Source organism: Phascolarctos cinereus, unplaced genomic scaffold (genome assembly GCF_003287225.1).
Source record: "Phascolarctos cinereus isolate Bilbo 61053 unplaced genomic scaffold, phaCin_HiC Scaffold_4;HRSCAF=312, whole genome shotgun sequence".
Classification (NCBI taxonomy): domain Eukaryota; kingdom Metazoa; phylum Chordata; class Mammalia; order Diprotodontia; family Phascolarctidae; genus Phascolarctos; species Phascolarctos cinereus.
This window is the reverse complement of record NW_027555847.1, coordinates 253,176,059-253,195,823: the sequence shown is the minus strand read 5'-3', so window position 1 is coordinate 253,195,823 and position 19,765 is coordinate 253,176,059. Positions and strand designations below refer to the sequence as shown.

General features: G+C 36.3%; 1 protein-coding gene across 7 annotated transcripts in view; it reads right to left on the bottom strand.

The window, feature by feature from the left end:
- DAPK1 (death associated protein kinase 1) overlaps window positions 1–19,765 on the bottom strand; it is a 262,491-nt gene that overhangs the window by 71,087 nt on the left and 171,639 nt on the right. For all 7 annotated transcript variants that reach the window (XM_020971675.2, XM_020971677.2, XM_020971674.2 and 4 more), the window contains 14 exons: window positions 16,142–16,280; window positions 15,342–15,471; window positions 15,107–15,155; window positions 14,996–15,022; window positions 14,337–14,489; window positions 13,688–13,733; window positions 12,643–12,732; window positions 10,762–10,854; window positions 7,477–7,596; window positions 6,871–6,969; window positions 5,582–5,680; window positions 3,168–3,266; window positions 1,906–2,103; window positions 86–283 (listed from right to left, as the gene is read on the bottom strand). In XM_020971675.2, the coding sequence (XP_020827334.1) occupies window positions 86–283; window positions 1,906–2,103; window positions 3,168–3,266; window positions 5,582–5,680; window positions 6,871–6,969; window positions 7,477–7,596; window positions 10,762–10,854; window positions 12,643–12,732; window positions 13,688–13,733; window positions 14,337–14,489; window positions 14,996–15,022; window positions 15,107–15,155; window positions 15,342–15,471; window positions 16,142–16,280 (1,540 nt within the window). The remainder of the gene's footprint in view (window positions 1–85; window positions 284–1,905; window positions 2,104–3,167; window positions 3,267–5,581; window positions 5,681–6,870; window positions 6,970–7,476; window positions 7,597–10,761; window positions 10,855–12,642; window positions 12,733–13,687; window positions 13,734–14,336; window positions 14,490–14,995; window positions 15,023–15,106; window positions 15,156–15,341; window positions 15,472–16,141; window positions 16,281–19,765) is intronic.

The window sequence follows — 19,765 nt, the reverse complement described above, 5'->3', positions numbered from 1 at the left end:
GGAAATAGAAAGTTGGCAAAAGCCCCAAATCAGTTAAATTTAAATGGCAACCAACACTCATGTCATCATTTTCTTTCCCGTTTACCTTGTTAGTGACATCCAGAATACAGTTTGCCTCACATAGTGCCACCACGATGGGCACATTCCCATCTTTGCAGGCCACATGCAGTGGAGTATTTCCATGTCTGTCTTGGAAATCAACAAAACATCCCTGACTGATGAGGGTTTTGATCACTTCCATTTGACATCTTCTTACTGCAAGATGAAGAGCTATGTGTCCATCCTAAAAATAGACACCACAAATAATGAAACATTTTTCAAATGAATATGGATAAAATTTCTCACTAATTTTTTTCCCCTCTTTTGGCCCAGTCTCATCAGTGGCAGAATCTCACTGCTGTAGAGCTTAAGGAGACAACTTTTTAAAATAGTAGGGATAATTTAAATCAGGAAGGTCATGAATATTTGCTGATTAAGCTGCTCATGTGATTTACTTAACTTTGGGTTTAAGATGGTGGATATAAGCAGACTGCTGAACATGACTAATTCAATGACACATACACAAAAAGTGCTGAGAAAGAAATGTGTCTTGAAGAGGAAGTTGGTCAGTCACATGATGAGAACTATATAACAGATTCCCTTGATTTCTATACTAGCAGACTTAAAATACTAAAAGAACAATAGGATAGCCTCTAGTGCATTGGGAAGATAGATCTTTAATAAGGGACTCTTGGAAAGAGATGCATGAGAACTGCACAAGATGAAAAGGCATGGAAGGGCTGTGATCTACACCAGTGGAAAGAATGCTCAAGCTGAAGAGACCCATCCTATTAACAACAAAGTAATGTCCTGGCAGTGGCCTTAGATAACTAGAATATGCATTTTAAAATTATTTGCATCAGCATGGCAAAAGTCATATTTAGTACTTAAATAGTACTTTCTCATCAAGTATCTTTTAAAATGTTATAAAATATTAACTCAGCAATCTTCATCATTTTGTTATGGGGAAAAGGATGTTAATTGTTTCAGTTAACATCAGGAGAAATTGCTAAAGCAATATTAAAAACCTTCTCAAAGACACATTGTAGGATATGTGGTAAAACACATATAACTTATCTGACCCACTAGATTAGTGCTTAACACTCTTGCTATATCTTGCCATGTATATAAATCTTGCTATGTATATAAATCTTGCTATACATAACAACAGAAACAGATTCAATATATTACACTGTAGAATCTCTCATGTATAGGAGTCTTAGATTTTTTATGATTATTGTAACTCTGGACCAAGTAAATACTTCATAATATGGCAATAATAAAACTAACCATCTGGCCTGTATCCCACTATACACCCAGTGACAAAAATGTTCTCATTTTAAGTAAATGTGCACTACAAATAGGTTATGTTAAAATTTCTGAATTAAAAATAAAATTCCATTACTTTCAATTTAATTTTTCTGAATGTATGAATTATCTTTCTATGAAACATAGAGTGTCTAAAGTAAATGAACTACTTATCCTAAAAATTAACAGTATTTTGTCATTTGTAAAGTCTAGTGAAGTTTATCACTTTGTAGAATGTTCATTACTGTTCCTACTCCTAAAATTCTTTTTAAAAAGTAGAAAAGAAAACCAAACATTTGATTAATTAGAAAATCTATTTCATAATGAATGTCAAATGTTAAAAAAGAATAAAATTAAAAAAGATGAGTTATTTTCAGAAAAGGTCATAGACATGCTCCTTGGAGTAGAAAACTTTAGTCTATTTAGAAGAATTATAGCTTCCTGAATTTGAGTGCGTTATTTTAGGAAAAGTAATTTAGGAGCACGAGGAGTTCTGCACCACTCTCATTCGCCACATATAATCTCCAACTAAGTGTGACTCAATCACCCTTTACTCACCTTGTCGGTTGCATCAAGGTCAGCCCCATGTTCTGCAAGGCATTCCACAATATCATGGTAACCCCTGGCAGAAGCTGTCAAAAGTGGAGTCTCTCCTTCTCTGTTCTTAATGTTCACACTGCAACCAGCCTCACAAAGTGCTTTGGCCACAGAATAATAGCCATGCCAGGCAGCACAGTGCAGAGGAGTTTCTTCTTCCTGGACACATTGATGAAGGTAGCAGGAGAGGAAATGAGGCATGGGAAGATGAAATAAATATATGCTACATGAGAGTTCCTCCTGCAGTGGCAAAGCAAGTCGGGGACGTTGAAGGAGAAGAGCTTGTGTTGACTATAACTGGATAGTACTCGAGTTCTCTAGGACTTACTTATCTGTGTAAATATTATATCTCCCCCTCCCTGGCCCCAAATACATGCTCCATGAACTGTTTTTCATCTTCTTTTTGTATCCCCAGGGACTACACAGCACCTTATACAGAGCAGAAACTTAATAAATGCTTGATTGATGTATTTCACTATGAAATAATACAACTTGGAAACACCAGTATTAAGAAATACAGTGCCCCCAGAGAGGTTCCAAATCATGTTCAATAACTCTTTCTCCTTTACCATTTTTATTTCTTCAAATAGCTAGAACAACTTTGTAGATATCTGAACCTTTTGATTCAGTTGTCTCAGCATGTTAGAGACAGATGACTAGACAGAGCTTATTGGCATTGTCAGCTAAGCTCTGAGCAATGAAAGCTTAGAAGTGAGTGATTTTCTATTTTTCTTGAAAACCACCTTATTTGCTTAACCCAAGATTCCTAAAATTAGAAGAGTATTTCACTCAGATGATTATACTTCTAACAGTATCTAGTCATAAAATTCTCTGATGTACCCATAGAGTTACCTAAGTCTAAATTACTAGATAATTTTCTTCGTGTTTATTGCGAGCTAGCAATTACATACTTATAAACTACATATATACACAAAGGTAGCCTAGTTGTAGGGCATACAAAAGGCTAAGGCTTTTATTAACACTATGAATCACTAAAAATATTTATTAGGGAGTTTACACCTTCAGGTGGCCACCATACTCCAGGCTATAAAAAAGGGAAGTACATCAGCATGGTTTCTGGCCTTTGGGAGCTTACAATCTAAGACAGGAACCATGAGTTACATCAACATAAAAAGGAGGTTTTGGTTGGTCTAATAAACAAAAACAATAAACGAATCCAGAACAAGATGGTAATGTCAGCATATCAGTTAACGAAGACCCACCTTGTCCTGAAAATCTGGATTGGACCCAATACTGCAGAGTAGCTGAACCACGTCAACATGGCCATAGCGAGCTGCTACATGAAGGGCCGTTTCTCCAGACTGGAAAAAAAAATAAGTTAAAGGCAATGTCCCTCAACCTGACATTTTCAGTACCATGCATCATTTGGGGATCATAATACTATTAGCGACTCTTGCACACTCACTCAGGAACATATCAGCTTCTACTAGATTCTCTGTGGTTGCATCAGTAACCAAACTAATCTGCTTCATCTAGACAGTTCTCTCTGTCTGGGACAGAAATAAAAGGACAGAGTGTACCATTCTTTTGGTAAGGCCATTCATTCACAAGCACTCATCCCGTTCTTCCACTATCTCATGAGAGCAAGTAATCACAATAACAGCACCATCCCCATGGATGATAAGCCTTGCAAAATCTGTCCTTATCTTCCTTAAATAATGGGGCCATTTGCTAATTAAACAATAAATACAGAAATGTTTTTAGATTTCTATGAAATCTTTTATTGTTGTTCAATTTTTTTTTTTAGTGGTGTCTGACTTCATGATACCATCTGAGGTTTTCTTGGCAATGATACTGGAGTGGTTTGCCATTTCTTTCTCTAGCTCATTTTACAGATGAGGAAACTGAGGCAAACAGCATTCAGTGACTTGTCCAGGGTCACACTGCTACTAAGTGTCTGAGGCCAGATTCGAACTCCAGAAGAGGAGTCTTCCTGAATCCAAGCCTGCCACTCTCTACTGTACCACCTAGATGCCCTAAGAAACCTTAGAGAATATTAAGTCCAACTCCCTCATTTTACAGACAAGAAAACTGAGGCCCAGAGAAGATAAAGGACTTCCCTAAAGTCACATACCAAATATGTAATAGAGCGGTTGTAGAAAACAAGTCTTTTGGGTCGTTGCAATTCAATACCTGCTTTGTTTCATTTCACCTCACCACATCACACTGGGTGTGATTACTTCTGTGTTTTCCATCTTGTGTTGTAGTCACTCACATTGAAGATTTACTTCTCATCATTATAGATTTAAACATATACATATGTATGTATATGTGTAACTCTCTCAATGACATAAGTCTAGCTAGGTGGTATAGTGGATAGAATACTGGGCCTGGGGTCAAAAAGACCCAAGTTCAAATCTGGCCTCAGACACTAGCTGTGTGATCTTGGGCAAGTCTCTTAACTTATGTTTGCCTCAGTCTCCTCATCTGAAAAAGGGGGCCAAAAACAGTACCTACCTCCCAGGGTCATTATGAGGATCAAATGAAATAATAATTGCAAAGTGCTTAGCACATAGTAAGTGCTATGTAAATGTTAGCTATTTTTATTATCATTAGAATGTATACATTTACAGATATGCTTTGTTCATGTCTATCTATTTATCTATTTATCTATCACTGGACATGAAATACTTGATTGTTGACAATGGAAACAAGCCTTGCATCACAGGGTTTTGAGATTTGGACATCTGTTTCAGCTGTGCCATTAATTAACAGTGGCCCTAGAAGAAGTCACTAAACTGCTTAACTTGGTTTGCTAATCTGTAAAAATCTAAAATAATACTGTCTCTATCTTCTTCATAGGACTGCTATGTAAATGAAATCATATATAGAATTAAAACATTTTAAATGCTATCATTATGAAGTATTAGATTTGGAGTCAAAAAGACGTGGGCTCAAAATTTCCTCTGATGCTTACTTAACTGCGTGACTGTGGACAAGTCATATAACCAGTAAGCCTCAGGTCACTCTCTAAAGCTATCAGTTACAGGCTGTGTGTCATCAGTGATGGTGGACAGAATTCCCATGCAGAAAAAAAACAAAAACAAAAACAAAAAACATGGCTCCTTGATGTGTTGATCCATCTACTGGAAACGGTAGGAATCTCACTAAATTAATGATTTAGTACCTGTCTGCCAAAGAGCTTGATGTATATGTATCATTGCACTAATTCTCCCAATGCTTCTAGGAGGAAATTCAATATTTTCAACTACTTCATACAACTATGAAAACGGAGGGAGCAAGTATTGAAAATACCATGGCAAGCAGTGAGTCAATGAGAAAACATCGAATGGAGTCCAGTTCCCTCAGCTCAGAACCAGCCCAGTGTTCTGCCCATTAGAACATTGCCATGTTTTTTTGTTTTTTTCCCAAGCTGAGGGAGAACTATTCACCATCTGCATAACACAGCCGCTTGGCAGATTCCACCAAGTCGGCAGATTTCAATATTATTGCAAACTGTCAGCCCCAAATAATATTCAATTTAAATTCTGTGCAAGGAGATTTTAGGCCTTACTGTTTGTCCTTTGAGTCACTTTTCACAAATAGTAAGCAAAGTCCACATATGCATCTTTTTATCATATCTTTTAGTTACACTTGAGAAAATTATTACCCTTACCTTATCTTTAACATCCAAAGGGCATTTGTTCTCATTAAGAAATTTTAAGGTCTCTACATGACCATGTCGAGAAGCCCAATAGATTGCATTTGATCCAGCCTGTTCAGAAATGATATAAAAAGTCATTCCCAGACAGCTGATGGCCTCTTTTTCTATACAAACTCATGCTTCTCAATAGTAACTTGCAAATATATCAGCAAATAACCAAGTGAGACATTCCAAGTAGACTCACATTAAACTTGGGCAAAAAAAAAATATCCCATACTATTTTGTTGGTTATACATTTCTAGTTTAATAAACTAAGACCAAATTTCTTAAGAACTTCTTTCCAAAGAGCTAGGTATGACAATAAATGACACATCCTAACAACTGTGCAATTACTGGATAATCTTTGATACTTTAAGGGGCATAAGCAAAAATATCCAGTTATTCTAAAATGATACGGAAAGTGGTTACTTGAACAATGTAACAGTTATCAGGAGCAAATCAGCGGCACCAACATTACTACCATGAAATCCTTCTCTCAGTATGTTTTTTTTGTGGAGACAATTTCAAAGTATTTACTGCCCTAAAAACATGCTGGGAAATTTAATTTCTGGTAACGTGAAATAAATAATGGAAACTTTCCCAAGCATGATATTTAACATTATTCAAGAAATCTTATGAGTGAGAAATAAAATCTGGCAGTATACAAAAAAAAAAAGAACAAATAGCATAGCATTGCAGAGAGAATTTAGGTTTTACAGACCTGGGGTTGATCATGAGATCACAGACTTAGAGACGGAAGGGAGCTTACAAGCCATCAAGTCTTTCCTCATCATTTTACAGATGAGGAAACTGAGGCCCAGAGAGGTCATATGACTTATCTGAAGCAGGATTCTAACTCAAGACTTTTTTACTCTGAGTCTCACACTCCCACTGCATCACGTCTGATATTTGCTACCAGTATGTTAGAGCCTCAGATTCCTTGTAAGGAAAATAGTGTTAATAAATGCTTGTACTTCCTCAACAGGAATTTTGTGGGGAAAGCACTTTGTAAGATATGAAGGGATATAAAAATAGCAGTTATTATTGAACACAGTCCAGAGGCATAGCATCTAATTTCACCTTTAGCTGGATTGTTATTGAATATTTAAGTAATATATTTTAATTTATGAAAATTCAAAAAATGAACTAGGTACAGCTGTACGTTTCCCTGTTATTTTTAAAGCAATGTGACACTATACTTAAAAAGAAAGCATCCCAATCCCCTTACTAGTCATTCATTTGAAATGAAACAGAATTATCACCTTATCCTGGACATCTATTCTTGCACCTCTCTTAATGAGTAATTGCAGCATCTGAATATTCCCACAGCCAGCAGCAATTAGTAACGGAGGTGTCCCGTGCTGAGAATAAATAAGAAGAATACACTTTTCAAATACTTAAGGTTTGGTAAGAAAGAGAATAAGCCCATATTTAAATGTTACTATCGATGTCATAACTCTCCCCATTGGCCTTTTCCTTATACAATCAACAGCAATGTAGACTCGCTTCCTCATATCGGAAGTGGAAGATGGTCGAGAGAGCCACACATCTTTCCCTGACCCAGATTCTTCTTCTAGATTCATGATTTAAAGTGACATTTTCATTTGCAAGAATGAATAGCTTTCAAATTTTATAGGCAGAAGCACCATCATTTGACTCTCATGTGCCAAAAGAGTCTATAGTTCTAGTTTAAATCAACTTGTAAACTAAAGTGACTTTCCCTGTGGTTTGAGAGTTTCTAACTAGCAGTGTATAGGGGAAATCAGCTGTACTCCTTTCCCCTCAAGCTTTTCAGGCATATCCTACTTAGCCCTTTGCTACACAAGATGACATATAAATCAGATCATCCTAAGAGAATCATGTCAGACCTTGTTAGGTTGATTCACATCATAGTTAGTCAAAGAGCCTAGAAGGTGCTGAAGCCCAGGAAGGTTGTCATCATTGATAGCGTGAATGACTGCTTTCATCACAAAGGAATCTTCTTCATCCTTGAAGGAAACAGATAAGGAAAAAGAAGAATAAATTGGCTATTTATACACATATATGTGTGCATGTGTGTATACTTACACACACACACACACTCACATAATATACACACATACTTAGATTTTTAAATTTATTTTCTTATCTTTTATTTTTTTGAAATTTTTTTAAAATCAATAAGATTATAAGGGCTACTTAGAGGAAGGGTATAGAATTCTAATTCCAAGAATGCCACAGGTGACAAAGGTAACCATGCATCCAAAAGCTTCCAATATACTTCCCTTAAAAACAAAATTATTGATCTCTTTTGTTTTACATGATTTTCATTTCTTAATATGTCCTTCCCTACTTCCCCTCCCCATGGGGCTGTCAAAGAATAACAAAGAAGAAAAAAGAAAGAAAAAAGCATTTCAGAAAAATTAATCAAAATAGCAACTGAATCTGATGGTATAAAGAAATGCTCCATACCCAAAGACCCCCAGTTCTACAGTCCCCCAAGAAGGAGATGCATTTTCTCAACTCTTATATAACTTTTTAATTATTACTAACTATAGTTCTTCTTGGAATTATATAACATTCAGTTTCTTTTTTAAAATTTAAATTGTGATAGTAATTATGTATCTTGTTTTCCTGGTTCTATTTCCTTCACCTTGTATCATTTTATACAAGTCTTCCCATGTATCTATGAATTCTTCATATGCACTGTTTTTCACAGTGTAGTGATATTCTATTACTTTGATGTACCATAAATTGTTTAGCGATTGTACAGTTAATGGGCATCTGGTCTGCTTCCTGCTCTTTGTTACTACAGAAAGTGCTGTTAGTTCCTTGAGTGTGGGGACTGCTTTTTGCCTTTCTTGGTACCCCTGGTGTTTAGCATAGTGCCTGGACCACAGTAGGAGTTTAATAAATTCTTGCTCACTGAGTGATGTGTAAGGCACCTTTCTGTCTTTTACCTTGTTGGGATATATGCTTATGAGTGGAATTTCTGGGCCAAAGAGTATGGGAAGCTAGTTTATTCCATGGAACCCTGACAGCATCCTCAGAAATTATAACTAAATGCTGCTAGAAAGGAAATGATTCAGCATTTAGTAACTTATAAAACCAACTACAACTCTTTGCTTATAACAGGAACATGTCAACATACCAACCTCAACTACCACTATGATAAATGCAATTGAGAACCTTAGAGATGCAGCCTGGTACTTGGAAAATCACTCTCACTATGGAGTATGAGGACGTGGATTCAAACTGGTAAGTCACTTAACTTCTCTGGCCTCAGTTTTCTTACCTGTGAAATGAGGGGAGTGGACTCGACAGTCTCTAAGGTTTCTCAGAGCTCAACATTTATGATTTTACAACAACTTATACTATTTTTCTGAGTAAAGGTCAAGTAAAAGACCATGGACTTGAAAATGTTTTCCCAACTAACGATTTTTTCAACTAAAAATAATAATGATAAAAATTATAATAGTTAGCATTTACATAGCACTTTAGAGGATTGAAAAACACTTTACATATATTATCTCACTTGAAATGAATTTGTGCTATCTCCAATATATTTATATGTTAGGCTATGCTAAGAATGAGACAAAAGAATGCCAGAAAAGTAAATTTGAAAAAATAAGCAAAACAAAACTCTGCTCAGACTTTCGGATTTATTAATTTGTGACTATGTCTTCCAAATGTATAAAGACTGAAGAAAAGAGTACATCTACAAGACCTAATGCAAGAGGTTTTTTTGGGGGGGGGCAAAATGCCAAAACCACCTTCCTCCTTTCTATCTTCTCTGTTCTGTAGCCTTAAAAATCCACATGTAGGCTTTAATAATGTAGTTATTTACTTTATTACAAGAATAAGTCTGCATGAAGATTAATTTTGTGAGCTCTTCGTTACAGTGAACACTTTCAGATATGCCATCATTTCTCTTTTTATGTTGCCATTAAAATTGGCCCAGAGAAAATGTCTGTATATGAGAAGTGCAAGAAGAATTGGGGAGAGAAAAGAAGAGAAAAAAAGAGAAGACAGAAGAGGAAAGAAAATGGGTGATGAAAAGAAAAGAGGAGGAAACATGAAACTTCTAGAGAATCTCCTTACAACTAACATAATAGGAAATAAGTCTCTGAATGGAAAATAGTTTCAAGTGATACACAACATGCTTATTCTATATTCTGCCTTGGTTGACATTAATCCCGCCAATAATTAATCTAAAAATTCTAGCTATTATTTTAATCTATGCAGTTTTGCTCATCAGCACCCTTATTTTGGATGACTAGTTCTCACTCTTTTTTCTCCCCCTCCCCACTATTCATTCTATCACTTGAACTTTTCTTTAATTTTATGTTTCCTCTTATTCTATTCTCTATGTTCAACATCTTAGGTTAAGCCTAAGGGTTGGGGGAAATCCAATGTCGAAATAGAAGCCATGGATAGAATTCCTGGATGCTATTCAGTAACCATGAAAATATTAGGTTGCCAGAGGTGGGAGAGTTCCCATAGAAAGCCTGTATCTGTAGGGTTCCTGTCCGTTCAGATCTAACAAAAAGCCCTGTTGTTTGACTGTCAGGGGAAAGGCTCATCTAACTCTGATGTTTAGAGTCTTATCAGGAGGGTTAATCTAAGATTAGCTTTCAATTTGGATTGGGGGAAAAATCCGTAGTCACTGTAAATGGCCTTTGGGCAGTGAGTACATTGTTAATAAACCAAATGTAGCTTTCGCAATAAAGCTTAGGTAATAAAGTTTCATAACTCCTCTTAGGGCATAACTGCAGTTACTCTTACATTTCCTTGCTCCCCTAGGGTGGTTTTCTCTTTCTCTAATACTACTTATAATCTGAGATTCCATACTATCAATGGAAGCAGATAGCTCTCATTTTAGTGGCTGTAATGGGCCAGGAAACATAAGGCCCTTTTAGAATAGACAGATTTCTCCCTTTAACTGCTCTATTTAAAAGGAGGGATGGGGAAGAAGGGGCAACACTAACTATAACAAAGAAGAAATGTAGAAGAGCATATTCTATCAGTCTCGTCTCAAGAAAAGCTAAAACAGTAATATACTGCTGTTATCCAGGTTCTAAACTATTTCAGGTTGCAGAGGAAAGGTATAACTTAAATCTTATAAACGTATGATATTAAAAAGAGATCACATGAAAGTAAACATGCCTGCTTACCAGAGTATCATCGCTTCTAGCGACGCTCATGTTACTCCTAGACAAGAAGGACCTGGATAATCTTTGGCACAGTGATATCAATCGAACAGATTGCTTGGAAGAGTCACATACACACAGAGAAAGAGAGAAAGAAAATTTTAGCTAACAATGCTCAGATCATGTAAATTAGGAGCATTCTGAGATAGCTTTCTCCAATGACACTATAAGTTGTTGACTGCAGATGAATGCTCTGCTGACATGGGAGAGTATGTGAAGCATGATTAGATGGAGTGAATTCTATCAATCTATTAAGTGAATAGTATTCTATTCCCTGAGGAAGCAATCCTACAGGGCATTTAAAACAGACACAAATCTGCAGCAACAGAAGGTTCTCCTCTCCTTGGCATTTCATTCCATTAAAGGGCTGGAACCCCATTTCCCTCTCAGTTCACATTTTAAAAATTCTTCTGAATGCTATCTGTACTGTAATTCAGGCTTTAGAGCTCTCCTTGTTAATAAAGCACCATGTGTTGCTGTTGCTTATTAAAGGTGAAAACAATACATGAACATTAGTAAACTGGGTGATTATGAAACTTCGCCAAAATGCAGAAAACCATCTATTCACCAACAGAGAAAGAATTCGTAGGATCACTGATCTCGAGCTTCAAGAGCCTCTTAGAGGTGATCAAGTCCAACCCCCTAATTTTACAGATGAAGAAACTGAGGCCCATAGAGCTTAAGTAACATGCTCAAGGTCACACAAACTCAGATCCCATAACTCTTTCCATTGTAGCACACTGCCTCCAGGTGAAGAATTGCTTGGTTTGTAGGAGAAAGACTTTAGCATTTAATGTCAAAGGCAAAAGCAACATGGTAAAGGTTTGTGCATCTGAAGCGTTTGGATATTCTTAGCAAGTTCTGAACCTTGACAGGAGGACCAATACAAAATGAGGCTAAGATTCACTGAGGTGGGTAAAAATCATATCAGCTGGAAATGTACATCTTCTTGGTCCCACATGGTAACTTTAACGTTGATCTCTTGGGGATGAAAAAATGAGGCACATTTCAAGTTCAATGGAAAGAGGTCTGGATTTGGCAGCAAAGGGTATACATCTGAATTCTGGTTTTGCTATCTACTACCTGGCAGAGACTCTGAAGAGTCTCTGGACTCTATCTGGACTTTAACTAGAAAACAGGGATTGGGCTAGATTACCCTTGACATTCCTCTCAATTCTAAATCTACTAGCCTATGATCCTAGCATGGAGGGTGGGGCCATTATACTTAACGTTTGGCTTGACTCTGGATGCCACTTGTTATATTATGAAACTGAAGGCTGACTTAGGGCTTTTATCATCTTTTTCTCTTTTGAGTTTTAATGAAAACAATTGTGTCCCACATTATCCCTTAAAGGGAAGAGCAAAATGAAGAGGTAGGTGGGTTAAGGAACAAGAGAGGATAAATTCCTCTGGTAGTGCTGAATTTTTTGAAAATTTCCTTCTAATAGCAAGGGAAATACTACTTGCAAAACCAAATGAATACTTTTAGCTAATCATCTAAACATTCTTTGTTTAAATATTATGCTGCTTAAAATAATGAATAAATGAATTAAAATGGATAAATGTCCATTCTTGGAAACAATATTTTATTATTAATTTTGAGTTTAAAATATATAATTTTAGCTATTACAAGAATTAACAATGCAAAATTCCATTTAAAAGTAGGAGATTAAATATTTTGACTAGAACACTTTAGAAATTCTTTATAAAACAGAGGAGAACAGCAAGGCATTAAACAGTAAGAAACAATCAGATAATTTCATTTTATATGTTGTCAGTGATAAAATAGGATTTCAGAGTGAAAATAAAAATATTTAATACTACTACTTTATGCAGTATACCTACCTTCCATTTTTTTCGGGCTGCAAACTTTTTGAATTTTTCCATATTTACTGCAGATGCTTTCCTGCTAAGTGCTTGTTGACTATCTTTAGGCTAAACAGAGAGTCAAAAAACCAGAAAATTTAAAATAATCCTTCCTACATTACTTTACTGCAATTAAGCTTCTTTGTATTCTCATATAATTCAGTATAGATATGCAGCTTATTAAAACAGTTAAGAATGATTTGGGGGTGGGAACTTGGAAGCTTTTTAACAAAAGCTTATCACAGTATATTATAGGGGGAAAAAAGAGTCACTCTAATAGGGGAAAAGAAAATGCAGATGAAGTTGAATTCCAACATAAGATTTAGGAGGTATATTTAAGAAATGGAAATATTCACGGTAAGGAATTTTATAATTATATGACTTTAGCAAGGGAAAAATGTTTCCTAATGTTTCTATGTACCGAATATTTGTGTAATACCTTTTCATTTGACAGAATCATGTAATTTGATGTTTTAAGGTGCCTTAGAGACAAACTATCTAAACCTTCTCTACAGTATCTAAATCCCTTCCTCTGCACCTCTGAAAGATGGTCACCTAGGTTCTCCTTTAATATCTTTGGTGACAGAAAGGTCACTATCTTCACGGATAATCTATTCTCTAGTTATTGCAAGCAACTTTAACTGTTAAATCAATTTTCATCGAATCAAAATCTGCCTCCAGTACCTTCCCCTGATTAGTTATAGTTAAGCCCTATTCTACATGAAAAACCTTCTAATCTAGGAAGACATTTTTCCTTCATTCATATTTTTCCTTCTTTTTCTCTTCTCTAGGTTAATTAAGCACACTCAATCCCTTCAATCATTCCTCTGTAACAGAGGCTTTTCACCTTTTTGATTGCTTTCATCTGAAATTTGAAATATGGATCTGGAGAAGTGGATATATTACTTCAAATGTGATCTGATGTGTTATGCAATAGAAAAGAATATTAACTTGAGGCTTTATATATGAGCTAAAGATTTTAAAATCTAAAAAGATTTAAAATATGACATCACATAACACTTACCTTAATCCAAGGATGTTGCAAACTATCTTGAATTGTCATTCTTTTCCTTTTGGGGGAGGAGAAAAAATGTTTTAACTATAGTGGCAAGCATTAAGGTTGTCTCAATGTAGACATAGCAAACCATATTGTTGTTGTTCAGTTGTGTCCGACTCTTAGTGATCCTAAATTTGGGGTTTTCTTGGCAAAGATACTGGAGTGGTTTGCCATTTCCTTCTCCAGCTCATTTCAGAGATGAGAAAACTGAGGCAAACAAGGTTAAGTGACTTGTCCAGGGTCACACACAATTATCTGAGGTCCAGATTTGAACTCAGGTCTTCCTGACTCCAGACCTGGCGCTCTATCCACTTCTCTACCTAGTTGCCTGGCAAACCATATGCAGAAACTCTAAAGTACTCTCTACACAGGGATGGCAGGCTGTATAGAACAAGGCTGAAAGCTACATCTGCATCTTTGAAAATCATTTACCATGTCAGGATAAGAAAGCCTGTGCTGTTTAGAGGACATTGCATTTTCTGAACCCTTTTCACATAATAAACTGTCCCTTTACCAACAAAGAAGTAGCCAATATCCAAAAAATTTAAGCTTTTACTCATGATCAGAATGACTAGCTAACATACATCCCCGTTCTGGGGGGACAACAGACACTTACTTTGGATCCTTAACTAGAAGTCTTCTTATGAAGTCTTTGGCTAGAGCACTGGTATTACTGAAGAATTCTTCTTCAAATTCATAGTTCACAGCAGATACATTTGCCAATGTTTCCTGCTTTGTATCACCAAGGAATGGTGAGGTACCACTGAGACTGTAAAAATAAAGTGGAACATAGGACATTTATAATTATTCCTTGTGTACCAAGCTGTTTCTGGTACCTGTTAAGGGAAGAGTGGAAAAAGATTATTTCTTGGTATGTATAGACATACCATTTCAGAGGACAATTACCTTTTACAGGATAGTTGATTGTAACTGGCAAAAGCTTTGACTTAATTCAAAAGATTCATTCAAAAAATCAAGTTGAAACAATCTAGTCATCTAAAACCCATTTAAAAATGTTCTCAGCAGTGATCAACAGCAACACATTCATCCTCTGATGTTACAATTTGGAGATAACATTTAGAATCAAAAGTAAAAATTTAATTAACAAAAGGCAGGCATGTTCATAACAGAATACAAGTGTGATCCTGTTCCATTTGAAATCAAGTAGGATGGCCAAACTCAGATGAACAAAATGAGATGAAATTTCAAGGTCACTAAATATAGATATTTTCAAAGAAGAATATGCGCTTATGTTTTGTGAACTTGAGTACTTACAGAATATAGGTTATTACACCAATGCTCCTAGGAAGGAAAAAAAATATACATACATCAGAAGGGTAATGAAACAGATCAGAAAATAAATAGAATCATGGAAAGGTTACTCACCACATATCTGCCTCAAGACCTAGAGGTTCATAGTTTACTATTTCAGGAGCTGAGAAAAAAACAAACATGTGTTAAGTTCTGGAAATAAGGGATCCAATAGTTGCTACTATTACGTAAATTTGAAACAACAGTTAAAAATTATTCTCTTAAAATCAGAGAAGTATGAGAAATGTTGCCATGGAAAAATGTTTATTCTTCTACCATAATCTAATGCCTACAGGAACATCACACTCACCAACAAACTCTGGGGTCCCAAAGATATTTTTAAATTCATTTCCAAAGTCAATTTTGTGTGCCAAGCCAAAGTCAATTATCTTGATCCGAGGTTTTGGGACATTCCTATCCAGAAGCATTATGTTTTCAGGCTTTTGAAAAGAAAAATTAAAAGCTATCATATATTATTCTGAGGAAATAGCTACAAAATATTTCTTACCCTCTCCCAAAATAACTAAGGTCTTTGAGTGTTGGGATAACATCTTGTATTTCTTCATATTCCTCCCAGTGTCTTGCATAGAGTAGGATAGGTCTACTGCGATCAGCTAGTTAATTGAGAAGTCCAACCTGGCTCATCATGTTGTTCTAGGTGCTACCACATGCCTCAATTCTGTGAGTATCTCCAGTTGGGATGAACATGTGGATAGCTGGAAGGAATTCCTGTGGCATCTACAGTAACCATAAGCTAAGGAGATGGAACTGTGGCTTTCAGCCTTTATTCAAGAAATGTTAGTGACTCACAGGCAAACTGAAAGTATTTCTTAATTTATGCATTATGTACTTCCTATACGCAAGCACTGTCCCAGACTAACACAAAGGTACATAAGACACAGTTGCTGCTTTCTATAAACAAAGGCAAGAAACTACTATACTATGTAATTTTAAAGTATTTTTATTTTATTTGGTAATTCCATTTATTAAGTTCTTAAGTAAAATATATTTCACCCATAGCTTTCCTTGAACTGTCAGTTTTTAAAAATACCAACAAAAACATTTTTTGAAAAAGAACTTACATACCTTGCTTTATACATAGCAACATACCTTTAGATCAAAGTGAGCAATGTGCTGGGAATGGAGGTAGTAAACACCATTAAGGATTTGTTTGAGAAATTCGGTAGCTTCTTCTTCAGTCAAAGATTCTTTTTCAGCTAAAAAGTCAAAGAGTTCTCCACCTGCAACACTGTGAGAAAGAAAACAGAATTATTGATGTATATTCTGAAATGACATTAATTTATCTTTTGCTTAGCTTCTTTCATAGACATAGGACAGAATATCTGACAGCTTAAATTCCAATCTTGAAAAAAAAAATAAAGACTTAAGAACTGCCAAAGCCAACATGGGATACTATGAGCAGTTAGGTTGGATGGTTAGATAGAGCACTCCTGAGTTCAAATCTGGCCTCAGACACCTAGTAGCTGTGTGACCCTTAGCAAGTCATTTAACCCTGTTTGTTTTAGTTTCCTCATCTGTAAAATGATCTGGAGAAGGAAATGGCAAACCACTCTAGTATCTTTGCCATGGAAACCCCAAATGGGGTCATGAAGGGTAGGAAAAGATCAAAAAATGCCTGAAAAATGAAGCCAATATATGAGAAGTCAGAAGTACTTTTAGACTTGAATTTTACATCATTGATCATATTATCATTGAGAGCACTTTTGAAGCAGTTGTGTTAATGTGGAACTGTCCTTCCTAGAATGGAGAATGGAAAGATTAAATTATTTTTAAAAACAATTTTAATTATTAAAAGTCATGTTAAACATGGACACAAAATATAAACTAACTTTGTTGCATGATTTGTTGTATATCTCCCTCTCCAGAATTTAAGATGATAATTTGAAAATATGTATAACAGGGAACTCTTCAAAAGAGTAAAACTGATTAATAAATATTTTTAGATGACCTTTGTAGTTTAACTATACAGAGAAACAAAGTCACAACTCAACTACAGTTAAGACAAGGTGCATATTAAGTAAACTACCTTTTTCTAGAGAAAACAAGTATTGAGGGGGTGCACTTGTATAGATACTGGTGTTGTTAACTTAAAAGGGGAAAATCAGTTTTCTTAAAAGCAAATTCTAGATTTTGAGATTTTCCCTTTATGTGCCATACAACGATTCTATAGTATACATGAATACATGTATACACGTATATATATGTGTGTGTGTGTGTGTGTGTGTATATGTTTTTTTATATCTTCCTTCCTGAAAAGTTTCCCTTGATATTAAAAGATGTTTAAACATGACTTCCTATCATTGGGAACCTCTTCCACTCCACCAGCTGCTCTAAAAACTGATATGAGGCCAAAGTGCAGGGATCTCAGTATCATGAGAAGTGGATATTCAGTTGTATCAGAGGTTAAAATACCTGAATCTGTCCGCTCTCACTCAGTGGCCTCTCTCTGGCCGCCTTCAAATCCTAACTAAAATCCTGTCTTTTACAAGAAACTTTTTCTGATACCCCTTAATACTAGCCCCCACCCTGTGTGATTATCTCCAATTCCTCCCGTCTCAGTCCTGTTTGAACATTAACTGTTTGCATGTTGTCTTCCCCCAATAAGGTGAACTTCTTGAAAGCAGGGATTTTTTGGTCTTCTTTGTATTCCCACCACGTAGCACACTGCCAGGCATAGAGGAGGACCTTAATAAATGCTTCCTTTTGCTGTTGTTTCTGCTGCACTTTGGACCTAATAGTAAATATGCTAAGGAGAGGAGAAGAGAGAGGAGTTGAACAGCATCAGATGTCTGAGGTTAGTCAGAGGGGAGTGACAACAATACCTGGGACAGCAGATGAGCAAAATCAGAGCTGTGTATGTATGTGAATCTTTACTAAAGAGTCTAACTCTAATCTCCAATACCTCATCATGACACAGAGGCAGGATTTGGTTCTTAAAACCTATGGTAGATTTTAAGGTAGACGTTAGGGATTTGTGGGTATTCCCTTTAAGGACACAGAGTGCAAAAGATCCTTTCAGTTTATCCTTTCTTCCCTCTCCTCCCAGAAACTTGTCATAGAAAGTCCACCTATCACACTACGGTCTATTTTTATATTCTCCTTGCAGGGATATCTAAGCTGTGTGAGGGCTGTTCATATGATTGGCCCCTTTTTTTTTTCTGGTCATATATTCTTCTGATAACATCCTTCACACTACTCTTCTTGTGTAATTCTTTATTTGAGATGTGTTGCTGCCTACCAAATTTAAAAGGCTTCTAAGCCCAGCAACAAATTATTTGTCTGTCCTCCAAGGAAGCCTAGTTAAGTGTGGTGAGGCTCATCATCAGAGGCCTGGCAACCACGATGATGAATTTTTATTTTTGTGACTGCAATTAACTGCCTAGTTAATTGTATGGGAAAGGGTTGTGAACCATGTAAGTGGAAGGAATTATCTAAACTGATAAAGTCAAGGATCCTTGAATTATTTGTAGGTCACAGTTTAGACTGAAGACAGTAAAGAAGCTTGGAAAGTAGATATTCCAATCCCATCATTTGCAGATGAGGCAACTGAGAACCACCAGGTGGGTGAATGAGGAATTAAGAGATTAGGGAGTTAGAGCATCAATCAGTGAATATTGAAGACTCCTAGTTTATGGATAAGAGTTGAAGAAGAGAGGAAGATGATGAGCCAACTGTTAAACTCCTGGAGAAAGGAGGGAGGATGCCCTGGGGTCCAGTACACATTAGTCACCATGGTCTACATTGGGTCTAAAATTTTGATTGAGTGGACTTCACAGGAGGTGATGTTGATGAGTAATGGTAATATAGGGAGAATGTGGATGTGTCAGTAATGGGCAAGGAGTATTCCAATTCCCCTTCAAAGACCAGTATATTATGGAGTGTGAGAATAGGTACTACAGTTGCTGGGGAGTATGGTTGGGAAGGCATTGTATTCAGGGGGAAGCCAGGTCTCAATGAGGGCTAGTAGACAGAAGAAAGAGAGAGAAAAGAGGTCCAAGAAGAAGGGAAATTTGTTCATTACATAATAAGGATTCGAGAGGCCATAATTAAAAGGGTAGACATCATTGAGAGGGGGCATGACTCGGGTAGAGTTGAGAATAAGGATGACAGATTGGGAGGTAGGGGTTAGGGATAATTTATTCCTAGATAATAGGTGATTAATGCAGGGATAGCAAAAGAAACAGGAGGCAAGACAGTGTTAGCCATTAGGATCATAGCAGGTACAGGAAAATACTATATCTCAGTCATGCATAGGGATGCTCACATACTAGAGGTCGCTATCATCCACAAATATTCTACTTCCTCAAATACAAACCTTCTTTCATCTATCTGACTATAACCAATCATTCTATCTCTCCCTAAGTTTCACTCCTCCTAAACCTATTTCTCACCTTCATTGAGACCTGCAACCCCCTCAGTAGTTTCTCGGACCATTAGCCTGGCTCTGGTTTCATTTTCTCCCTTTCTATTCTCCACCTTAATATTCCACATCTTAACTCTACACTGTCCTCTGCTCTGGAATTCCCCCCTTCTGTTCTACTAAGAGGTATTCATCTCTTCTTAATCTTATTAACTCAGGATTACTATCTCCTCCACACCTATTTTCCAATTGCTGACAAGAGCCAGAGGAAGTGATACAAGCATGCTGAATAGGTACATTATAAATTCATGTTTTCCAATGTCAACTGTGCCTTCACTGCGAAAGGCAATCCT